Source organism: Lygodium microphyllum, chromosome 2, assembly GCF_053477565.2.
Source record: "Lygodium microphyllum isolate KBCC chromosome 2, Lygodium_microphyllum_v1.1.10, whole genome shotgun sequence".
NCBI classification, from domain to species: domain Eukaryota; kingdom Viridiplantae; phylum Streptophyta; class Polypodiopsida; order Schizaeales; family Lygodiaceae; genus Lygodium; species Lygodium microphyllum.
The window spans coordinates 94243371-94266767 of NC_141136.1; the positions used below are offsets into that span (position 1 = coordinate 94243371).

The following is a 23397-nucleotide window of genomic DNA, read 5'->3' on the forward strand; positions in this document are numbered from 1 at the left end:
GGATCGCTTAGCTGCTAACTCTTTTCAATTGGAGTTGCTGGCAGTTTCCCGTTTACTTGCATGGGACGGTAAACAGGACCTCAGACCACAATTCAACCGGATGGCCCGTTTGGGTTTGTCTTCAGTTGCGGATGCCACCCTTGCCAGTCGCAATGTGCTTATATCTTTTCGTACAGCCAGGCGGCTTTTCAGGATCCCTCGTGGTTACAGGCCTTTATGGGAACAGCTTTTGAGGGTGCTGCAGAGCAGACAACCCTTTCCTGCCCTTGCTTCGGATCATCCCTGGCAGGATTGGGACCTACAAGGCCGGCTGACCTTAAGCAAAGCTTCTGCTAACCAAGTGTATCATATTCTGATTAAAGATCATCAATGGCTCGTCACCAAAGTGAATGCTTTATGGGGATTACGTAAATCCCGGTCATGGTGGAGGGAAACTGTGATGGCGGGCTGGTTGAACAAGACACCCTTCAAATGTAAAGTTTTTCTTTGGAGAATGATGGTTGGTGGTCTTCCGCTTGCTTCGGCTCTCTCCAAGTGACGAATCTCCAATGGCCACTGTTTCTTTTGCACCACTGCTGTGGAATCCGCCCGCCACCGATTTATTTCTTGCCCCCTCGCAAAGAAAGTCTGGTTATTTATGTCGGCTGTTTGGCAAGGAGTGGTTGGTCCCACCCTGCGCCCCTTTGATTGGGTTTTCGGGCAGCCCAAATACCCCGCTCCTGCACAGCCACATATGAAGCTCGTGTATCATTTTCTTCGATATTGGGGCTGCTGGCATAACTGGACCGTCCGGAATGCTTTTCTTTTTGACTCCGCCTATAATATTCAGCGGCATATTGCCAGGCTTAAGGGCCTCTTGTATTGGCAGTTGGATCTTCTCCGGCATTCTGATTTGCTCTCTAGGGAGGACTTACGTCCCTGGCATAGGGCAATTTCCTCTGCATCTTTGCCATGACGTTGTAACTTGTAGCACTTAGAATCTCTTCACATGATGACTTAGATTGTCGTCATGTATCTTGTAATCAAGTAATCTTGTATTTTTTTCGTAATTAATACAATTACCTTTTACGAAAAAAAAAAAAGAGAGAACCCGTCCTTGCAGAACCTGTGTGCCTGCTGTCTTGATGTTTCCTCCTGCACTCTGTGTGCACGCTTCTGCTGTTTAGCACGTGAGCGAGTGAGAGATGGTCGTTGATTTGGTCGCAGGCCTCCGTCTGTTCCTCCTTAGCAGTACTGATATCGCCACGATTAGACAGAGAAGGATCACCACCGATCCACTGCTGTGGGCGTGCGCAGTTATTCAGCAGGTCAGTTATACGTGCTGTGTGTTTGCAGGACAGACCTGGACAGCCCTAAAGAGGTCTGGTTATGGATAAACTGCAGGAGTCTAATGGTATTGACATGGATTTTCTAGATCAGCACATTGGGAATGGGGATGATAAGGATTTGGGCGAATCAGATGGTGACTCATCAGCAGAAGATGCTGGACAGTTGATGGATGGGGATGAGGTGGTTAAACGTCAAAAAATGTCGGGTTGAGGAACCGGCCTTGTGTGCTCAGAATTTGCCTCAGCCAAATGTTCATGCTTCATGCTCATAGCCTGACAGGCCTTTCAGTTTATGTTGGCTTCTGCTAATAATCTGATGTCGGACTACGCTCAAAAAGCCAATGAGGGTAAAGTGAGTTCTTTACCAGAAGGGGAACATGTGGTAGCTGTCATGGGTACAAATCTGGTTTTACAGCAGATTGCTGCTTTCCATGAGTGGGCAGCCATCTTCTACTTCACGGGAAGGACTCATTTGATCACTAGAATTTGTGCCTGGTTGCAATCAATGCTTGTCAGTGCTGAGATGGGTCAAGATGATGCTTCAGCACAAGTGCAGGGCCCGCTTGTTGAAGAAATATATGATGGACCGAAGGGGTTCTTCAAAGTCGTTTTTCACTTCCCGGAAGTATGGGCTTTTATTATGAGACGTATCCCTTTGTTTATGGATGGTCAATTAGTACATATGGTCCCTTAGAGACCTATGACTGAATTTAAAGAAGTACTTCAGCTGGCATGCCCTATTTGGGTTGAGGTGGTTGATTTTCCTGTGCATCTTTGGAGACTTCTACCTTTGGTATTGAGAACTCTGGGTGAAGTATTGGTGGTGCCTCAGTTGGCCTTCTGCAACAGGAATAGGGCCTGCATGTTGTGGGATACAAGGAAACCTCGCCTGGTTCGAGGTTCTAGGATTGCAAACGTTGGTTTACGAGCTGAAATGGGATACATATGTTGATCATTGTTTTAGATGTGGTCAATTGGGCCATTTCGTTTTTGAATGCAATAGAAGCCCGGATGTTTTGCATAGTGCAATGGTTCTTGACAGTGATATGCATGAGCATCATCCCCAGCAAGTGGTACAGCAGCTAGAAGCGGATCATGAGCCGTTTGTCCAATAGGGATATGATGATGGAAAGAATGTATCTCAAACCGGTATAGAGCGTGCATGGCTTTTGGTTGGTCGAAATTTGCCTCTGCACGATAATTCTTGGGTCACAGTGGCTAGACGCAATGCCAAACAGGAGCCTTGTTTGTCTCCCGCCCACCCATCCGCGTTGCCTATCACTCAAACTTTTCAACGTAGAGGTAGGGGTTTCTACATGAAACCTCAACCCTCGCGTTCTCTTGTAGTCGTTGCGAAGGATAAAAGGGCTTTTGATTTTGCTTTGCGCTTTGATCCGCGAGGGAGGCTTGTGCCTTCTCGTGATGTTTATCATTCTCAGCAACAACAGTTTCCTTCTCGTGGTTCAATTGCTAGTTTGCAGAGAGTAGATCTGGTAGATGTGATCCAAAGTGAAATGGAAAAATTTCAGACAGCTAAAGCTGTTGATGTGAAAGGGAAAGGGAAAGGGGTGGTTTAGTAGTTTTCTTTCTTTTTGTAATCATGAAAATTGCTTTATGGAATGTGAAAGGTGTTTCTTCAGGCAGTAAGTAACATCAGTTGTGGAAAACAGTGTTAACTGGAAATTGGGATGTTTTTTGTGCCGTGGAGCATAAACAACATGTTTCGGCAGGATCTACCTATGTATATAAGGATTATTCAGTTTTTTTTAGTGGACGTGCTCCACTTAGATTTGGAGTTATGTTGGCTGTCAAATCATCCCTGCAACCATCTTTGGTTTCTCAAGACCCTCTTGGTAGATTTATAATTTTGGAAATCCTACATGAGGGTGAGGTTTTGTGGCTAGTGGGGGTGTATGCTTCTTCTATTGCTCGAGAACGTTGTCAACTTTGGGATGATTTGCATTGCTTGGACATGGCTCATCTTGGCCTTGTTATGGGTGACTTCAACGCATGTGTATCTATGGATCAGGCAACTTCACAACACTCGGTCATGGATGGTCCTGAACGACAGGCATGGGATGCTCTGGCAGCTATATCCTTGAAACAGGATATGTGGTCTTGGTTGCATCCTTCTTAGGCCGGATATACTTATCGCTCTCTTCAGCATCCAAATACTTGGGCCGACTGGATCGCATCTATATTTGCCAGAGTGATACTTTTCTTCCTGAAGTTATTGATACGTGGGTAGAGAGACAACATGTTTTGTCAGATCACTATCCTTTGGTCTTGGAGATGAATCACAGACGTGTTCATGCTTTTAAGGCCCTCCTAGTCCACTTGCCTCTTTGTTTCAATCAGTTGTTTTTGTTGCAAAATCAGTTTTTGGAATATATGCAACAACTGATTACTTCCTTTAGCTCTAGGGTCCTCACTAAAGGGATGCAAGCTTGGGCTGTATTTAGGAAAAATGCTCGATCGTTATCCCAATAGTATGGTATTCAACATGTTTTCTCTTTACATGCGGAATTGCAGCATGCACAAGCATTGTTGGCCCACTCGTTGTCTTTGTGTTAGTTGGGAGACTCCAATGATGACTTTCTTACATGCATCGAATGGTTAGAAGGCGGAGTTCAATCTTTATAGGAAGTGGAATATGCTAAATACAAATTGTTGGCCAGAGCAAAAGCTTTACACGACAATAATTGTCAATCCCATAAATTTTTTGGTCGATTGCATAAAAAATATGCTTGTGAAAACATTGTGCGCTTGATACATGAGCAAGGTGTTATGGTGACTGAACCTGCTTCCATCTTCCAGACGTGTGTTGACTTATACAAATCGCTGTTGGGGCCTCAGGAGACTATTTCAGATGCAGTTCTTTCCACTTGCAAATATATTTGCAATTTAGTTGTTAACTAGGTTAAGCTAGAATGGGTTGATTTGATGGAGGCTAATATTTCGGAGGAGGAATCCTTGGGTCTCACTAACTTGATTTTGATTGGAGTTTTGAGTTTGTTTATCCTTTTCTTGTTGCTTTTTTGAGAAGAAGCAATGAGAGCCCCCTTTGTAGAGGTTAAACTACGAAACTAATCGAACAAGCGAGTGTAATGCAGTAGTTGACACTCAAATTCATAGAATGTTGACATAGTGGGCTATGAGATCACTTGCTGCACAAAATGGAAGTATTTTGCTCGATAGCTTTTTAAGAAATAATGTGACCTGATCGTTCGGGGACTTAAGAGCCCCCGCTTTCATGAACACAAAGGAAGGTGAGGAAATGAAATAGTTGTTATCACCAGTTGTAAGATTTTATTCATCTTTCTTTCCTTCAGTTTTTCCTTCTTAAGGTTGATTTGAAGTTGATGAATCATCTCATTGTTCATTTCAATTCCATCCATCTAATGATCAAAAGTAATTTAATCATTTTGCATTTCCAACCACTGCATCTATAAATTCATTTCAAATCTCACCCTTTGTCCCTCTTTTTCCATTGCATCACCATTCACTTTTTAGATTCCACATGTCCATTCACACACCACACTAGGGAATGTTCAAGCATAGGCACATCCTATTCCTTTAGGTCCTTTGCTTTTGCATTGTCAAGTGGTGGCGGTGCACCAGGGGTGGGGTTTTATCCCTCAACCCAATCATCCATGGGTACCTATACATATGGGTATTTCGCCCATGTGTCTCAAGCTCTACCCTATTTCTCCATCTCCTAGGTGTTGTTTAGCCACTATGTCATTACCTAGTGGACTATCCTACACCTTTGCGGCATTTGAACCATCCATTAGTCAATCACCTCCTTTGGGACCCACATCTAGAGTCACCATGCCTAGCACTTTGATCCCACATGTAGCACCTAGTTTCCCACAAGTCTATCTTATGCCCCCCCACCTATCCCCCACCAGCTATCCATTCATCCTCATTAGCCAAGCATGCATTTATGGATAAGACTTGTTTTAACGGGTTGAACTTTACCAGTTGGTCTAATTTGATGGAGTATGTCTTGGACTCCCAAGGATTGTGGAAACTTGTCCAAGGACAAAACCCCCTGCATGACCCTCGCTATTTCGCATATGAGGTTGACTCTTGGAGGAGCAGGAATGCCATGGCCATAGTCGAGTTTATGCAGGGGTCTTATGCTTGAATTTCACTCCCAAGCTCCAGCTCCACTTTGACCTTGCCTTTGAGTGTTGGACACATCTCATTGACTCTATGAAGCTTGTGATTGTACACGTATAAACCTTGAACATGAGCTCCAAGAGTTCAAAATCACTAAGAGGGATGATCTATTTGTCAAGCTAGCTGAGTATTGGTGATTATTCGCTGAATTTGCCACAATTGGATTACCCAAGTCACTAGATGATCAAGTTACTTGGTTCATGAATAAATCTTCTTGAAAATAATTCCATTTTATCTAGCAAATCATTGCCCGACCGACTATGTCCACCTTCTATGTATTTGAGTATTAGCTATTGCATTACACTTGGTTGTTTAATTGATTTTATAAGACCTCCCCATTTTTGTCTTCAGAGGGAGTCTTGACTTCCTTAAAAGTGAAGCAAGGTGGTGGCAAGAGCAACACCAAGATTGATTTGGGTAATGGGGCACGTAGTAATTAGGTTGGTAAAACATTCTCAAAAGGTACAGGTACCATTAGCATTGCGAAAAGGCCAGTTACTTTGACGATGAGTGTTGCTCAAAGGCTAAGGGCAATCTACGCAAAACTTGGCGTTGGAGCTCATTAGGTGAGGGCCCTTCTTTCCCACCTCAATAGCCAAGAGAGGCTCATCCTCCACCCAAATAGGGTAGGCTTGTTATTCACATGACATCTAAACTATCCGCTCCCTCTTCACGTGAGAAGTTGTTAGATATCTCTGCAAAACACCACCATTTTGGACTTTGTTTCTTAGGTACTCTTCGTCTCCCTTGAGAATTGACTTGATAAAGTCCCCTTCACTTTTTGAGTTACCATATACATTGAGTGTGCAACTAGAAATAGTTGAGCCCACTTTCCCTAGAGATCCTTCGATCCATAGAATTGTGGAGCTTTCCATTGGTTTAGATGTTGGTGACACTGATTATACACCTCTAACATCTCCCACTTGCATATTTGTTGATTCTTATAGGGCATGCTCTAGTCTAGCTTCACTATTTCGTTGCACATTCCTACTTTTACTTTTCTACATCTTTAGCTTGCCTACCTTTTGGTAGTGGGACTATCTCCACAACCAACACATTGTATCTGCAAGCACTTTTTTGAAGTTGAGGTATGCATGTTTTATGGTCTTTTGCTGTATTTTTGCTCTTAACTTGTCTTTTAAAGGTTGGCACTAACCCTTACAGGACCTACTGGTTGATTGGAGCAAAGACCTGGATCGTTCAACAATTCTTGGTTGTCCTTTACTTGATGGTTTCACACTTTGGACCAGCAAGGAGTCTTTTTCTTTTGAGGTTGAGTTCTTGCCTTCCTTGAGGTACCTTTGGAGGCCATTCATTTCATAGGTTTTTGGTTGGACATGCAGTTCACTCTTCTGTCTTGAGTGCTTCTCCTTTTCCCCATTGGTATTGATATCTTTGTGACAGTGGGGGTGCTTCCTTCTCCTTCCATCATTCGACAGTAAGGGGGGGTAGTCTTCTGCTCTTGGTGTCTATAGGATTTTGATTGCTTCAGAGACATTATGATTATTGTACTTTGTAACATTATTCGTAACATTAGAATCATTATGATTGTAAAAGGGCACTTGGATAAGTGAACCATTCCCTTGTGAGGGCATTGTCTAAGTGACACCGTTGCATAGCATTTTGCACGAGCATGATTTGCATTGCCTTTTGAATAACCCCATGTGTTGATACTTTTGTTCTGGTAAACGTGTATCTGTGCACATTTATCCCTTTTTTAATCTTTTGGAGTGGTTGACTTTGGATCTGCCATATTCATGATAGCTCATATAGCAATCTCCTAGTGCAATCTTCCTTTGCTTCTACCTATCCTTTTTTACTTTATTGCATACTCTCAATAGCATTCTTCGTCACAGACACAGAGTGGTGGTTGGGATAGCTTGTTTGTTTTATGAAGGTCTTGGGTCTGACTAGGGGCACAAATTACTCAATAGGGCGAAATCTGTTTGAAAACCCTTAAAGTTAAATCAATTAAAAAAACAATCAATAGCCCTTTAAAAAGAAAAAAGAGAAGAGGAAAGTCTTTTGTGGTTATATCCACCTTTGTATGTCTTGGTAGGCTGTTAGGTAGCTGACGAGAGTATTCTTTTGTTTGATGCCTTGTCCTCTTTGGGTAATCACTTGGGCTCCTTTGGTAAGATAACCAATGCCTCTATAGTCTTGGTAGGTCATTGAGCAATTGACATGCATGCTTTGCCCAATGTCTTAGTTGCTTTGAGGCGGAACGCCTTTAGGTAAAAAGAAAGAAAATTTGGGCTTGGGCTTGTACAATCCCCTTCTGGTTCCAATTTTAGGCATGAGAGGGGGTGTTGAGCTAAAAATACATTAGCTTCTTTAAAACAACCCTAAAACATGATTAATTAATAAATTAATTATTTCTATTAAAAAGAAATGCTTTTCTATAGAGTGCATGCGTCCCATAAGCACACACCTTGTTGGGAGGACCCAAACTTTCTATGAATAGGCATGTTGCCCTCCATCCAATCTCAATCTTATTTTTGTGTTTGCAGGTGCCATATCTCTGTTGTCTACACCTTGTTCGCGGAGGATATCTCAGATGGATCTGTTGCACATTATTGTCCATTATTAGGTGCCTATTGTCCAGCCCTTTTGCTGTTGGCGACGTTTCTCAATCTGAATTCCACTGCTGATTTGCTGCGTTCACTGTCCTAAATTGCTGTTGAGGCTGCATTTGCTGATTTGTTGCTGTTGCATACCAAAAAGGGCACGAGAGGACTTGCATTTTTGCTATCTGCATCAATGCCGAGCTTGCCATGTGTTGTAACCAGCCTTTCTTCTTCAAAAGGGTGGTAATGACCTGATTAACACCTAATTACAACAAGAAGCAAATTCACATAAAATAAAATACACAATTTATCACTTGATCTTGGAAAGTTGACACTTGATTAGCCCCTTGTGGTATTTCTTCAACTTGTATTGCAAATGGCTGGAGTACAATTGAGATTCTTCAATCTCCTCCAACTAATCCAAGTGCCTCTTATTGTCATAAATGACCGGTAAGCCTTCAAATCATTCAAGTTCAAATCCTTCAAATTTGGGCATGCTTCTTGAGGAGGTTATCAAATTCTAATTTTTGTTGTAAATTAGGGTTTATAGCAAATATTCACCAAAATCTCCACCTCCAATGGTTGGATTGTTGTAAAACTTGTGGCAATGTTGGAAAATGGCTGGAGAAAGAGAGAGAATGTTGTAAAGAGAGAAAATTCAAAGATTTTCCATGAGAATTTCACTGGTCAAGAATATGTAGTGGCCTTTATCAAAATGGTCTCCAATGGTTGGGGAATGGCCCCAAAAGCAGGTAGCAACAGTTCAATACATCTTCCCAATAGCTCCCAAATGCAAATATGAGATTTCCTTCTCCCATAGTTGCACTCGTACGTAGTACGAACTGGTTCGTACTATACGATTCGTATCGTACTGTACTGTACGAATTCGTACTAAAAACAAGCACTTTTTTTTGGTCGTTTTTTTTTTTTTGTGTGGTTGTTGTTGTTGTTGGTGGTTTGGGTTGTTGACTGTTGTTGTTGTGGTGGTGGTGGTGATTTTGTAGCCTTGATCGATCAACCAAGAAAGGGTTTGGAAGCTTGATTAGACTCCTTATACATGTTTTGTTATGATTTATCCTAGAGCCAAAGGCCATACATAAGGTATTCAAGCAGCTCCAAACATTTCTAATTGATGTCCCATCGTTTTTCACAATATGTTAGTGTCATCAATAAATAAATTCAGCACCATTTGAGAATTATCAAGTAGCTTAATCCTATTGATTTTACTTTGTTCAGAGCTCATTTTGCACCACCCAACCCAAAGCATTAGTACACATTGCTAATAAAACTAGGCCAGAGGATAGCTTGGCCTAATGTACCTTCTGAGAGTACACGAGTTAGTGAATGTACCATCGGTAGCTACTTTAGCCTTAGCAATGCCAAACAAAACCATAACAAAATTCATAAATCTTTTACCAAAACCATTGGTGGTTTGTTTGGTAACTGTTGGTCTCAGAGGTCATTTAGGCCTCTTGTAGACGTTAATAAAGCATCTCATATCATTTCATCTCTCTCTCTCTCTCTCTCTCTCTCTCAACCTTCTCTCTCTCAAGCATACATGCCTCTTATTTGTATAATCATTCATGTATGATGTATCCACTCCTATGTATGTACTTGTACTTGTAAGTTGTAGCGCATGTTGCGCATGCGGCATATGCCATAGAGGTTTTGGCGTGTTACCCTCAAGTATTCATTTTATATACTCCAATAGCATTGCTATTTAGACTTTAAACATCTGTTCTATCATCTATAGTTCAAAATAATGAAGTTAAATTTTTTTGCGTACTAATATCATACCGTACCTTATAAAATCTTAAGGTACCATTTAGTACCGTATTTTATCGTACCGTACCGTACCGTACTTTTCGTACCTGACAACTATGCCTTCTCCCTTCAGCCTCAATTTAGCTTTTTCAAACTTGCATGGGCAAGTTTTGCTAAGCGTTTTTAGCATTATCTGGGCCATCGAATTAGTTTTCAGAATATAAATTTTGAAAAGAAATTTAATAATTATTTCGGTGTACAGCAAAATAGTTCCACTGGCCCATTTGTCTCCCAAGTATCCTCGAGCAGTTATTAGCCCTTAGACTAACATTCCTTAATTAATCAATGCCTAATCTCTAATGTCAAAATTTGACACTGGATACCATCTATTAGTTGTCAAACATAGGTCATTAAAATTTTGCCTTTGCCACCAATTGATATCTAGTGGTCTTGGGTCTCACATTGTGAAATAATTAACTTGCTCCTCACACTTGTGAGTCACATTTGCGCTTTTGATGAAATTTTAATCAAATGCTAAGCAAAGTATTAGAATTTTATGTCCTCATGATAGATCTCCCCCTTGAAATCCTTGCAATCATCCTTGATTGCACTGTAAATTGCCAAATCAAGAACTAGTGCACTGAAATTTACCAAAAAGGCATCATAGTTAAAACAACATTGGCTATTGCTGTTGAACCATGCTAAAGCCAAACACTTGCTGAAAATTTCCAACCATTGTAAATAAAACTTAAAGACTCATAAAAATCCAAAACTTTTGCGAGAAACCCATCAATTGCATTTCTCACTAGTATATCTCAACTATTTGGCCACACAACCATAGCAAAGCATAAACTGAGCATGAAGCATGGTTGAACTATCAATGGCATCCATAAAACATGGTGATGTCCACAAAACCAACTGAATACCACTAAGAACTGATGATCATTCATTGAAAACCAACAATAGATAATCAATCTCTAATGATCATATATTGATGCAAATAGATGCATATTGATACACATGTATAGTTTCACAACTGCCGGTGAAAACCATACCATATGTATACCAAATACTGTGGCTAGTACATTGAATAGTGACCTAATGGCAAACATACTCTTAGCATAGTACCTTGGATGCATGTTGAATACATTCGAGATCCACTATACAGAAGAGCGATCAATCACTTGAGGAGTGGAAGTGCTACCTTCCTTTTGAGCATTAGGCAATGCTCTGGAACCTTGCTCTATTGAATCTGATTGAGCTTGGATCCAAAGTCAACTCTAATTGAAAAGCCTCGAGGTAAAGCTTTTTTCAGATTTCGTTGTACTTTTTATCCATGGTTAAATCGTTTTGCAAAATTTGGGTGATTGCTGTAGCAACAATTGAGAGCCATCAAAATGTGTAACAATACTAGAACTTCACCAAGAGGCACATGGATACTTACCTATAACTCTTCATGCCCCAAAACTTGTAGTAGGTTCTAGGTCTTTTTCCCTCTAGAGCCTTGCAATGCTTTATACTTTCACATTCTTTAACTAATATGCAACATTACATTCAGTTGACTAGCACCTCACGTGTACTTGACATGCTAGAAGCACTAGATGCGTTAGAAAACATTCTTGTTTGCGTACTTTGGACCATTGCAATGTGATTGTGCATGGAAATTTGTATACTAGCAGCCATACTAAGATGCATTTGTCCATACATTGCATGCATTGCTAGTTGCATTTTTCCTCATACAATCATTTCTCGTTGCACTTTTTCTCATGACCAACACTATATGGAGCATTTGCATGACTACCATTAATACCATGAGTCTTAAACATAGGGGGCTGTATATATGTATCGCCAAACTTGCCACTTTGTGCCTTGGCATCATGCCAACATTGCTATACATTGGGTTTTTCCATTCCACTTGCTATATGCTAATACATTGGGCCTTGCATACCATGTATAGGTGGCTGCATACCAAAGACGTTTGGTCCTTGCCTCCCCATGGCTGAAGCATTACCACCCATTCCTTGGAAAATTGAACCACCATCAAAGTATCCTAGGTGACCTACATTAGCATGCATGCCTTGATGTCTAAAAGACATTGGATTGGCACTTCCAAGTTGGCCTTGTGAATACATCATTTGCTCCACTGGTATCATTTTTTATGCTCACTATCCACATTTGGAACATCATGTTGTTGTATTAGCTCTTCCTTTTGTGCATCTTGCTGTCATGAAGCTCCTAAGTATCCTTTAGCAATTATTAGCTCTTAGATCGGCATTCCTTAATTAATCAATGCCTAGTCTCCGATGTCACCATTGACATTAATGGCAATGAATTGGTCTAGGCCAAAATCAGACACCGGGTATCACCTGTACCTTTCATGTATAACTTATTAAAACTTTTGCCTTTGGCATCAATTGATATCTCGGGGTCATGGTTCTCACATTGCGAAATATTGCACCTCACATGTGTGAGTCACAGTTGCACATTTGATTAACTTTTAATCAAACACTAAGTAAAGTATCTAAGTTTTCATGTTCTTGTGACCCGTGTCATGGGAGTAGAGGACTTGTGTTTTTGCAGTTTTTGTTGCCTATTGTGCTGCCACGTCATCAGCCTTGCAACGTCTTGCCTTTCTTGCTTCAACTGTTCGTCTAACAGTAATCCTGCCTGATAAAGCTGCATTTGCTGCTGCTAGACATTCTGGGGGTTGCCAACTGCATTTCGGGATCCGTAAAAGCACGACATACTCTTCAGCTTATTCTCTCTACCTTGGTCTTTGTGACATGGGAGTTCAAGGTTCAATATTCTTCACTACACAATGTGTTTGCTGCATTGAGTATCATATTATATTTAGTATTCTTCATTATCATTCATTGTCTCTAAGTTATCCTAACCCTATCCATGTTTCTTTATGGGTCTATGCATTTGTTGTACGATCGTGTTTTGTTTTCTTTGTTAGAACATTTCTTTACACTCCCATTCTGAGCCCCCATTCCCTCCATTCCATGTTGCTACAACTGCCACCCTTCTTGAATATTGGTTCCCATGCATGGTACATGCCTGCATCTTGTGTGCTAACTCCCACCTATATTCTAGTCACGGGTGGTAGTGTGCTGTGTGGCGTCTTTGAATAGAAGATGATATCTCGGTCTCTGAAAGTCTCCTTGAATGCACCTTTGTTCAATTGTGGTGATCCATTATAGTTCCACATTGCTAACTTTAGGCTAGTCCCTTGGGTTTCTTTAGGATCACTACTCTTCTTCCCTTGTAGAAGGCCATCTTACCCTCCTCCCTAGCTACCCAAAATTTGGGTGTACTCTCTAGTGTGGGTTAGCTGAGTGGAGGTGAGGTCATCTCCCAAGAATGCACCTTGTCATGTGGTTTGCTAGGAAATCCTTCCTAGCCTCTAGTGTGGGGAAACCAATGATGAAAGTTTCCTCTTTCAAGCTTTCCCCAATTTCATTTTACTCACTCGGCTTCTTGCCTAGCTTCCAAGGTGATGCGTGCATTGTTTCTTTGATGCCCATTTTTTCATATAGCTCTTTTGCGTCTTCCTCCACCATGCCATGAGATTTTAGGCCTGCCATTCGCACATGCAATGTGGTTATTTTCCTGCACTGTTCTTCTCCCAAGGTATCATTTATGATGGTAGTGGTGGGAGTAGAGTTCATTTACTGTTTCCCCTTTCTCACTACCTGTTTCCATTGTTTAGCTTCTTTTACCTGTTTTTGTGCCTTCTTGAGTACTTCAACCCAATAAGTTACCTCCTTTGTTTCCTTCCCTTTTTTTTTTTTTTTGGAGGGGGGTTGGGGGAGTAAATGGTGAATCCCCTCTCTAATTTTAGTGAGTTTGTCAATGACATTTGTTCGGGTCTTGCCTTCTTCTAGTCTAGGACGTTCTTCGAACATGTTTCTAAGTTTGTGTATTCCCTCAACTTGTGCTACATTTTTGGCGTGGAGCGACATGCACTCTGTGTCCAGCTTCCTAAGCCACTCAGCAAGCTGTCTATTTACTGTATGTGGGGTATTTTCATTTTTCTTTTCGATTTTTTAATGCAGTTAGTGATCATTTGCTCAATTTCAATGCGTTTCCATGTGTGTTGGACCGAAGGTAGCTTCTGTTTTGATGATGTTTCATGCTGTATATTTGTTGTTTCACACTTGTAATTTTTAGTGTACAATAATGTTCAATGTACACATTGGTTGATTATTGTGCTTATTATCACATTGGTGGATTGTTGTGCTTATTATCACATTTTCTTTCTTTGCCCAGATACAATGTGATTTTGATGATTTACCACCCACAGCGGTGATCCCTTTGAGAGACTCTTTATTGGTATGTATTGATTTGAGTAGGTTATGGAGACATTTAATTTTCACCTAAAATTATGAGCTTTCTGTTATCATAGGGCCTGTGCTTTATGTCAGGACTCAGAAAATGCTTCATTTTAAGTTAGAAGTTCACTTGGCTGAGAGAAATCAGCATGTTTTGGGGTCCCGGTCCTTCTGCTGTCTCTGTGAGACTTCTATAGCAGCGATTTACATGGCTGTAATGATATTTGTCTCTGTTTCTGGTGATTTACTTGACAGATATTGTTGAAAAGGTTTCGGCAAGGACCAGCATCTGTGAGGACACAGGTATTGTGGTGGCTTATAATAAAGATAAATCCTTTGTCTGATTGACTAAGCTTCATGGCTTAGGATATTTTTGGCATTTGCAGCTCTGTTTGGGATTAGCAGCATTGGTGATGCATACTCCTGTGGACCAATGGGGCAGTGGAGGTGTTATAAAATGGTTGGAAAGTGAACTTGCTTCTGAACCTGAGGTTGCACCGAGTCTTCTGGAGCTTTTGACCGTCCTGCCACAGGTTGGTGTTGCAATTTGTATCTTATCTTCTGACTCCTTAATGCAAAGTTTTGATTGCAATAAGGTCAATTTGGTCCAATCATGAAGAAGTCTGTGGTTTGACTTTTTAACTTGATAATAGATCATCATAGGGGCAGTATCATGAGGTCTTTGGATAAGAATTTGGAGCCTTTGGTCAGAAATTGAGAGTGCTGAAGCCACAGCTTTGATTTGTCTCAGCAACGCTACAAACCACTGAGCTTACCTTCTCCAATCCTCATTGCACATACTCACAGACACACTCATGCCAGAAAGGTTTTTGTAGTTATGAGGTCTCGTTCTTTGAACTGCCATATGAAACATGTTAACCAAGAACTTCCAAACTTAAGATCTTAATTTTGTCATGAGGCCTGACTGGCACTTCCATTTTGAGAATTCCACTCCACTCAAAGATGCTTTGTTGAGGGAGAGAAGAGTCTTTGCATGTCTCTTGCCAACCGGTTAGTATAGACCATGTAAAATAGCTGGTTGAGTTTTGACATCAGCCATTGTCATCGTAACTATAACCTGGTGAGTTGGACATCAAAGTCATGTTTGAACTTGGCATGCTTGCATGCTTTGTTGAGACACACATGCATCCTGGCACCATGGTAAGGACATCTATGTTTCTTGCAATACTGTTTGTGGCGTATGAGGTCCCTCTTCCCAAGAATGTTTTCATTGTTAAGCTACCACAGATTTTTGCCTAAGTTAGTTTCAAATTATTGTCTAATTTCTTCAGCTCTTGTGTAGTTCCAAAGGGAAATTCTCGACAATTAATTAAGAAGATGAGAATCAAGAATTTTGGTAGGACAGTTGGCTCAAAAGATCGATAAAAGGGATTGACGATTCCATGGGCTGGCCACCATTTGCATCCCATTATCCCCTATTTCTCTTGCTTGCATCCATTGCCATTGCTGCATCATCATCACGTACAGCTGTGTTTGAGTTCTCTGTGTTTCAGTTGTGGTTGTACGCTCAATGTTTTCTTTGCAAACCCTAGCATCTCTCCACACTAGGTTGGTATTCGCGCAAAAGCCCTTGTTTGGGCTGGAGTAAGCAACTGGAATCTTGCCATTCCCAAGCCACTAAGCTCCTATAGTGAACAAGCCAAAGGAAGTGCAAGATCATTTGGGCACAAAGCTATCACCCAGTCTCCTCCAGAACTCAAATAAGAAGGTCGAAGAGATGCCTATCTGTCCCAATGTAGGGAGGTTGCTGGAGTGATTCTGATGTTACTCATCTGAATCCTCTTTTCGAGTCTGGTACTGTAGCCAAAGAAGGGACTGTTTGGGGGCTTCTCCCAGGCAAGATTTATGTGTCCACTGTCTGAGGATGTGGTCAAGGAAAAAGCAAGAAAAAAAGTAAGACAGCTTGTCCCTATAGTGTATGGGATGTGCATCAATGGTGTATGAGTACATGTAGACTGTAGCTTGGCAGCAAGAGTTTTGGAGAGAGATGAGCCTTTCATCAATAATTTTCTCACAAAAGAGACATGAATAACAGAGTCAAAAACATAGATGTAATGTTTAAGTTTTATCATAGCCCTTGTATTAGATATTCCCTTGAGGGCAGCCAGCCAGGGTGATGTTTTTCCCTTTTTGTGTTTACCGTTTCCGGGATTGAAGATTTGGAGATTGTTTTATTCTTATTTTTATCCTTTTTTTTGGGTACCTAGGGGGTTTTAGTGGAAATTCCCTGTTTGGGTTAAAAAGAAGGGATCTTGGGTGCCCAATGTGTGGCTATGAGGATGTTCAGAGCTATTCTCTTCTCATATTTGGGCACATCTTAGCAGGATCCCACTCTAGATTGCTCGCAAGCGCAATGGAACCGGGGATACTACCACAGATGGGAGTTGATTGGCAGTATCATAGCCTGGTATATCTGGACTGCAAGATGCAGTTGTATTATTGACCTTCTGGATGTATCCACAGTGGAGACTCTATCAAGGATCTAGAAAGAGATCATTCACTTTCCCTGCGGGAGATGGGAGAGGATGCAGGGCAGCTTTGAGGGGATGAGGAAGAGAAGAGAAGCTTTCTTGCGGACATGGGACTTAGGCACTTTCTTCCATACTGCCCCTCATATGGTTTGGCATTACAGCCCATCAGATTGGTTGTTCACGCAACCATTGTATTTGTGATGTACTTAGTTACTTTTCATAGAGTTCCTTGTACCTTGCATTTTACCTCAGGCTTTTTGCTGAGGTGCTATTAATAGAAATTTCCTTTCTTGGAAGAAAGAAAGAAGGGATTCTGGGCAACTGAAAATGAAGAACTGCCAGCATGTCTGGGCATGTGTATAGTGCTAGGTTGACTTTCTGGTAGTTAAGAAGGGTGGAGGACATTTGAGTTCTTTCAGCTAGCATCTTGTTTACGAGTCTACCTGTCTCTGCTATATTATGGTTGCAGGTTCCTACTGCTTCTGCTGGTAGAATTGCCACTGCATGCTCCCCCACTTTGCTGAAGAACACCATACATAAGCTCCTTTGAAGACAGGGGAATGTAGTTTTTTAAATACCTAGAATAATTATGAAGACATTGTCTCTCTAATATATGCATTGTGGCCCAAGTTTTTATATGCAGATTGGTTGCATAACTGAGCTTGCATGTTATTATGTCAATACTTGGAGAATTAAGCATTTTTCCTCAAAAAATGAATTGGTCATGTTTGTTACAGGAGGCGCACAGTTACAAAATAGCAGTGCGCCCTGAAAGGCGACGCCAATTTGAGAAAGAGCTTGTGTCATCAGTAAATGATGCTTTCAACTTGTTGACAGCATTCATATCTCAGAGCTCAGTCAATCTGCTTGAGCAGGTGATACACTGAAACTCTTAGCAGTTGCTGTGGATAACTGCCTCTGAATTATGAAATCTAATTTGTAACAAAACATTACGGTGTAAACCACATCTACTTGGCAGCTTCAGAGCAGATAGCATATTTAAGGGTTTTAGTAGTTGCTGGTTCGTAGCTTCCTCATGAACTCTATACTTGCATAATTGCTGGGAAGTTGCAAGGAAAACATGCTTGTTTATGCATCCGGCATCTATAAACAGCTTATTTTCTGTGCTGTGTAAATCATGTCAAATGTACATCCCAGATATAAAAGTTATGGAGTTGTGATCATTTGGGGCCCAATTATCTGTCTGGATAAGGTAATCTACATAAAAAGTTATTGAAGAGTAGATATGCATAAGCAACCTTTATGCTTGATTACGATGCAATCAGCGAAGTCACTAAATCCAGATTGTGCACGCTTGCTTATGCCTATGATACGAAGAGATTTCTCAGAATTGCAATGCCATAGTTTCTTGCCTCTACCGATTAAGGCCTCACCTTTTCTGTCTCAACATGTCATCAGGTCTTACGGGCTTTTGCTGCATGGCTTCGTTACACATATGGGTAAGCCTTCCTCATTTGATAAATGGTTTCTGTTTATGTCATTTCATGTTTGTGTACTTGAGGAGTTAAGGACATTGCTTGTCATTCAGATTGACAATGGCTTTTAGTCCATGATTGAAATGAAAGTTCTGAAAATACGCTGCATTTGATAAGATGAGTTGTGATTTCAGTTGTGCTTTCATGTTTTTGATTCTAGATTGCATGTGAGGAATGTTGAAAGAGCAGTTTTGGAGTGGGAGTGACAAGAGTCTGTTGTTACAGCGCAATCTCATGACTTACAATCTATTTATCACTTTTTTCTTCTTTGAATCATGCTAGTCACTGAATAGATAGATTGTGTGCATCTTAATGCATAGCATACTGAAGCATATTTCAATGTGAAACGATAGAATGCCCATTCAAGACAGGTCTGAGGTTGAGAGCAGGACCAGCAACCCTTGTGAACTTACAGTAAACATGTGTAGATATGTCTCAGCCTCTTATCTCTATCTCTCACGATGGGTCGAGACCTTGATATTAAGCTTCTTGCACATGACATATGGTGCACAACAGTCTCATTATAGACGTCCTCTTTGTCACCAAGAAATGGTGATATAGTATTGCATCTTTTGCCAGGCTTTGATGGGGCTATGCTTGGCCTTCTTGTGTAGACCAAACTAGTGCATTTGGATGGTTGGCTTTTACTGCAAATCTACTGGAAGTATGAATGCTATGGCTTCAGCTTTCATCAACTCATGCAGTGCACTCATGACATGGTAGCATTTTCCTCAGCAAGCCAGGCACTTTTGGTGGCAAAAAGAGTTGTCAGAAATGCTCCTAGACCATATATATGTAATTGGTGAAAGTTCTGGACATTGAAAAGGGCCTCAGATTTTTAATGGGCAAAAAGCGGGATTTAATGATATGACCGACTTTGTAATGAATTTAAAACTTTGGCCTACATTGCAAATTATTTGGAGAGTTCTCCTTTCCTTAGCAGTTTTTAAAAGATAAAAATGCTAAGAAAATAGGATAAGTAATATTTTATTAATCTAAAGAAAGTTACATGATAAAAGCTTAGTTTTTAAATGAAAAATAAGAGTATTGTTAATTTTAACATACTTTTTCTAAAAATTTGATCATTATTTTGGTTACTTTTTAATAATAAAAAAAATATTATACATCAGCCATATTAATGGCTGGAATCTCAACATCATACTTCAAGGAGCTAAAAGATCATGGCTACACTAGGGTGGGATATTTGGCCTCGGCAAAAACCCAATCAAAAGGGTGCAGTGATAGACCAAGAACCTCTTGCCAAATATTTGTCGGAAGAGCCCAAATTTTCCTAGCCAAAGGGTAGGAAGTAAGTGTATGATGCAACGATTCCACGCTGATGGTACAAAAAAGCAGTTGCCATTTGGGATTCGACACTTAGAAAGGGCTGAATCAAGGGGGACTTTAGTAATCGGCCAATCCTTCATCAAGAGATGATACCCTTGTTTAGTTGAAGCCTTTTGAAGACAAAGATGGCTAGCAAGATCTCAATCTTGCTAAGGGCGATCTGAGTCAAGTGCAGGAAAAGGCTGCAGCAACCTTTCAATCCAGCCACACAAGTTGCGGTATCTGCGAGGAATCCAAAGAACTCTCATGGCTATATGGAAAGATGTCAGCTCCCCATGGCTAATCAAAGTGGCATCTGTAACAAAAGACAAACCTAGACATTCCATACGATTGAACTTGGGCTTGTCATCCTGTTTCCTATCGGAAGAGAGTAGTCGCAACACTGTTAACAACTCTAACTAAAAAGAAATTTGCCTCCAGAAAACCCTTTGTAGGATGCCAACGAACCTTCTAAAGGACAAGCCTCCAAGAAGAAACCAAATGATTCACCAAAATGGAGGAGGATGTGGAAAAGTGAGCATTAGAATTAAGAATGTGCCACCAGGATGCTTGTATGTTGGTGTTACCATGTACAATACCTCCGTCTTTCAGGAAGAAGCAGACTATAAAGACCCAAGGATGATGATCAATACACATTGCTATATGAGCTACCAATGAAGGGCCACCATATGGGTTTGTGCATCCAAAATCGCCCCACTACCCATGCTCTTCAGGATGCAAACATGGTTCCAAGAAATTCAAGAGATACCTGTATGCAAGGAGTCCTTCTTCTACAACATAAAATGGATATGTTTCGTAAGAGCATTCAAGAAAGTAGTGTTCCAAGGCAGAAGTGGTAAAAAGTAGGTAAGCATGGATAGCATGATGTCTTGGGCTACTTTCAGGCGTACATGAAAGGGCCATACCTGTGTTTTCCAATAGAAAAAATTTGCCTCCATCTTTGAGGAGATCCATTCCAACAAGTATTTTGACTAAACATCAACACCCAAAGGATATTCCATGTGTCTAACAACATTGCCACGAGGCACCACCACGTGCTACCATCCCAAGGACTAGAAGTTAGCTTTAGTGCAGCTGATGAGGGATGACTTTGTAGCATTAACATGGAGACCAAAAGCATGCCGAAACATTGTCTAAACAAGCCTTACGAATATTGTACTTCTCTACATGTAAGATCATGAATAGGCAACAAAATGCTATCCAAAAGGAAGAGAGAAACTTGCCTACTACCTAGTATTCACCATATAGGATAACATGATGAGCACTCGATATGTTGCCAAGGTGAAAAACAGAGGGCTTAATGGACAGCCCTATCGGATTAAGCGCATAAGGGGAATGGGTTCGTAACACTATCATTTAACATAAACCTAGAAGAAGCATCAACATTGATAGTATAGATCAATTGAGACATACACAGCCCAAAACCCATAGTATGTATCATTTTTGCAAGAAAGAACCGGTCCAATAATCAAAAGCTTTTCCAAATTCAATTGCACTAATACCACCTCTTGGTTAGAGTGCTTCGCATAATCAATTCCCAAGTGCATATGCAACACATTATGCAAAATGTTTTTGCAAGTGCTAGTTGGATAGTGTCCCTCGTGGGAAAATTGTTCACTTTCCCAAGTGTCCTTGTACAAAGATGATGATGATGATGCAATGCAAAGGGGATATACAAGAGGGAGACCACGATGATAGATGAAGATGAGGATGAAGCATCCCGATTGGAAGAGCAAGAATGTAGAAGTCACCACCATGATGCCATTAAGAGAGATGTTGCACGATCAACCTCGGGAGGGGAAGCCTCTGTGCTGGTAGAAGAGAAAATCTTCTTGGAAGATGAAACTACAAAAGGAATGGTGCATATCCCATGTCTCTAGCCCAAGAAGGACCAATCCAAACATGCATATTAGTCCTACACTAAAAATACAAAACCTTACAAGAGAGATTTGAATCTGTAAAATAGAGGTAACTAGTGAGATGATCCGAAGTAAAACAAAATAGAAAAGTAAAGCTAAATGAAAGATGTGCAATGAGTGTGTGTATGAGTGAATGTAGTGGAAGACTAAAGAAGGAAAATCTAAGGATGTGTCCACTATCGCCTTCTTCCATCAGTAGGTCGCTACCAATGAAATGCATGTTGAGGTGGAGAAATGTGCCTGGGATGGGATACAGGAGGCGACCCTAGAACGAATGTAAAGAGTGCAATGGGTGAGGAGCCAACAGACTAATTAGCTAATCCTTTAGGGGTAGTGAAAGATATGGGTTGTGAGGCTGTCCGTGTACTGCATGTCTAGTAGCAACTGTGCTAGAAGGAGCAGATGATGGGGCAGTAGTGGGAGGTGTATCTCCATTGGATTGTCCAATAGGAGTGGGTGTAGTCGCAACACTTTGTTGTGGTTTTTTAGGTAGGAGACCTAGGGCCTTGGTCCAATGTATTCCTCGTCCACATGGCCCAATCTCTAGCATGTGTGTGGAAAACCTATTCTTTCAAGGGAGTTGTTGCCAGATGGGTTTACTTTCTTTGTTTTCGTCTGAGGAAGGGATGCCATCCTTGTTGAGCTAAAAATGCATTAGCTTGACTTAAATAGTCCCAAACCACGCTTAATTAATAAAGAAACGTTCTTATTTTAAAAAGAAACGCAATCCTAGAGAGTTATTGTGTACCATATGCAAAACCCTAGTTTAGGTATCCCAAACTTTCTATAAATAGGCATGCAACCCAGCACTCTTCCCCAATCTCATTTTTGCAGGTCTCAAGAGCTGTATCTCTGTTGCCTACATCTCGTTCGCAGAGGATATTGAGGTCAGAGCTTTCCTTAGCCATCTGCTATCATCTGGCCCCAGAGGTGAGATGACTTCGAACACATTCACAACACCGCTTTAATCTCCACAACGAAACATGGACAAAAACGATCAAGAGTGGGCCTTTTAGCTTGCTACTTCCGGATCTAACACAGGTGGAGAATTGTCGGACTACCATGGAGTCCACAAACCATATTCAATGCCTGTTGCTGAGTATGAGCTCATTCTTGTGCATAGGGCTCACTAGGACATTGAAGACAGGCTTGAGTTTTCTGTGTTAGATTCAATGCATAGAACTAATGATCTTGTAGGACCTTCAAAATCTCCATTATGGACTGGCTATCCGCAAGTGAAACTTGGCTCAGATTACACATCACTTCCACAATATTTCTTTTCTTCAATGTTAGGTATGAATCCTATTATTTCAGATTCTATGCCAAGTGATTCTGTATTTTTTGTTGAATCGCGGGATGCTTGTTAAGAAGGGACTCTTTAAAACAAGCTTTGGTTTGTGAGTAATAAGGATGACAAGCATTTCTTTATGAACTCAAAACTAGGTGAGAAGCTAAAAGAAGAACTTGTAAGTATTGTGTCCCTTCCTTTTTCTTCAAACGATTTTCTCTCTCATGGTTAATATGGAGCAGGTGCATCTTCATTTAATGCATTTAATGGACAAAAGGAACCAAGCATGTTTCCCACAAGAACATCCATCACAAATCCATTTAGGTTTCCACCCATCCCTCTCTTATCTTCTACTGTATATTCCTTATTGCTTGCATTAAGTGTACCACATTATCCACCACACAACACATTGGGGGTTTTGCATATTTAGGCATCGCCTTTAGGATTGCTACATACCCATTTTTGGGTGGCATACCTGTGATGAAGACTCGACCTCCCACACACACACTTTGGGGTTATCCCTTAGGGAGTGCATCCTAGACATACTTGAGTGTGGATCGTTTGGTATCGCAATTTGCCTTTATGACATTACCTAGTGGACTATCCGATCATTATGTTGTGCCATCAACGTCTCCTTGCTGAGTTATCAACCATTGGGGCTCCTAAGTCCATTGACA

General features: G+C 41.0%; 1 protein-coding gene across 4 annotated transcripts in view; it reads left to right on the plus strand.

Annotated features, from left to right (window-relative positions):
• MOS14 (ARM repeat superfamily protein) overlaps positions 1-23397 on the plus strand; it is a 256030-nt gene that overhangs the window by 36063 nt on the left and 196570 nt on the right. For all 4 annotated transcript variants that reach the window (XR_015693625.1, XM_087696211.1, XM_087696202.1 and 1 more), the window contains exons 3-7: positions 14117-14179; positions 14434-14481; positions 14565-14711; positions 17408-17545; positions 18090-18130. Coding sequence is in view for 3 of the 4 variants with exons in the window: in XM_087696211.1 (XP_087552337.1) it covers positions 14117-14179; positions 14434-14481; positions 14565-14711; positions 17408-17545; positions 18090-18130 (437 nt within the window). In the remaining variant the exon portion in view is untranslated. The remainder of the gene's footprint in view (positions 1-14116; positions 14180-14433; positions 14482-14564; positions 14712-17407; positions 17546-18089; positions 18131-23397) is intronic.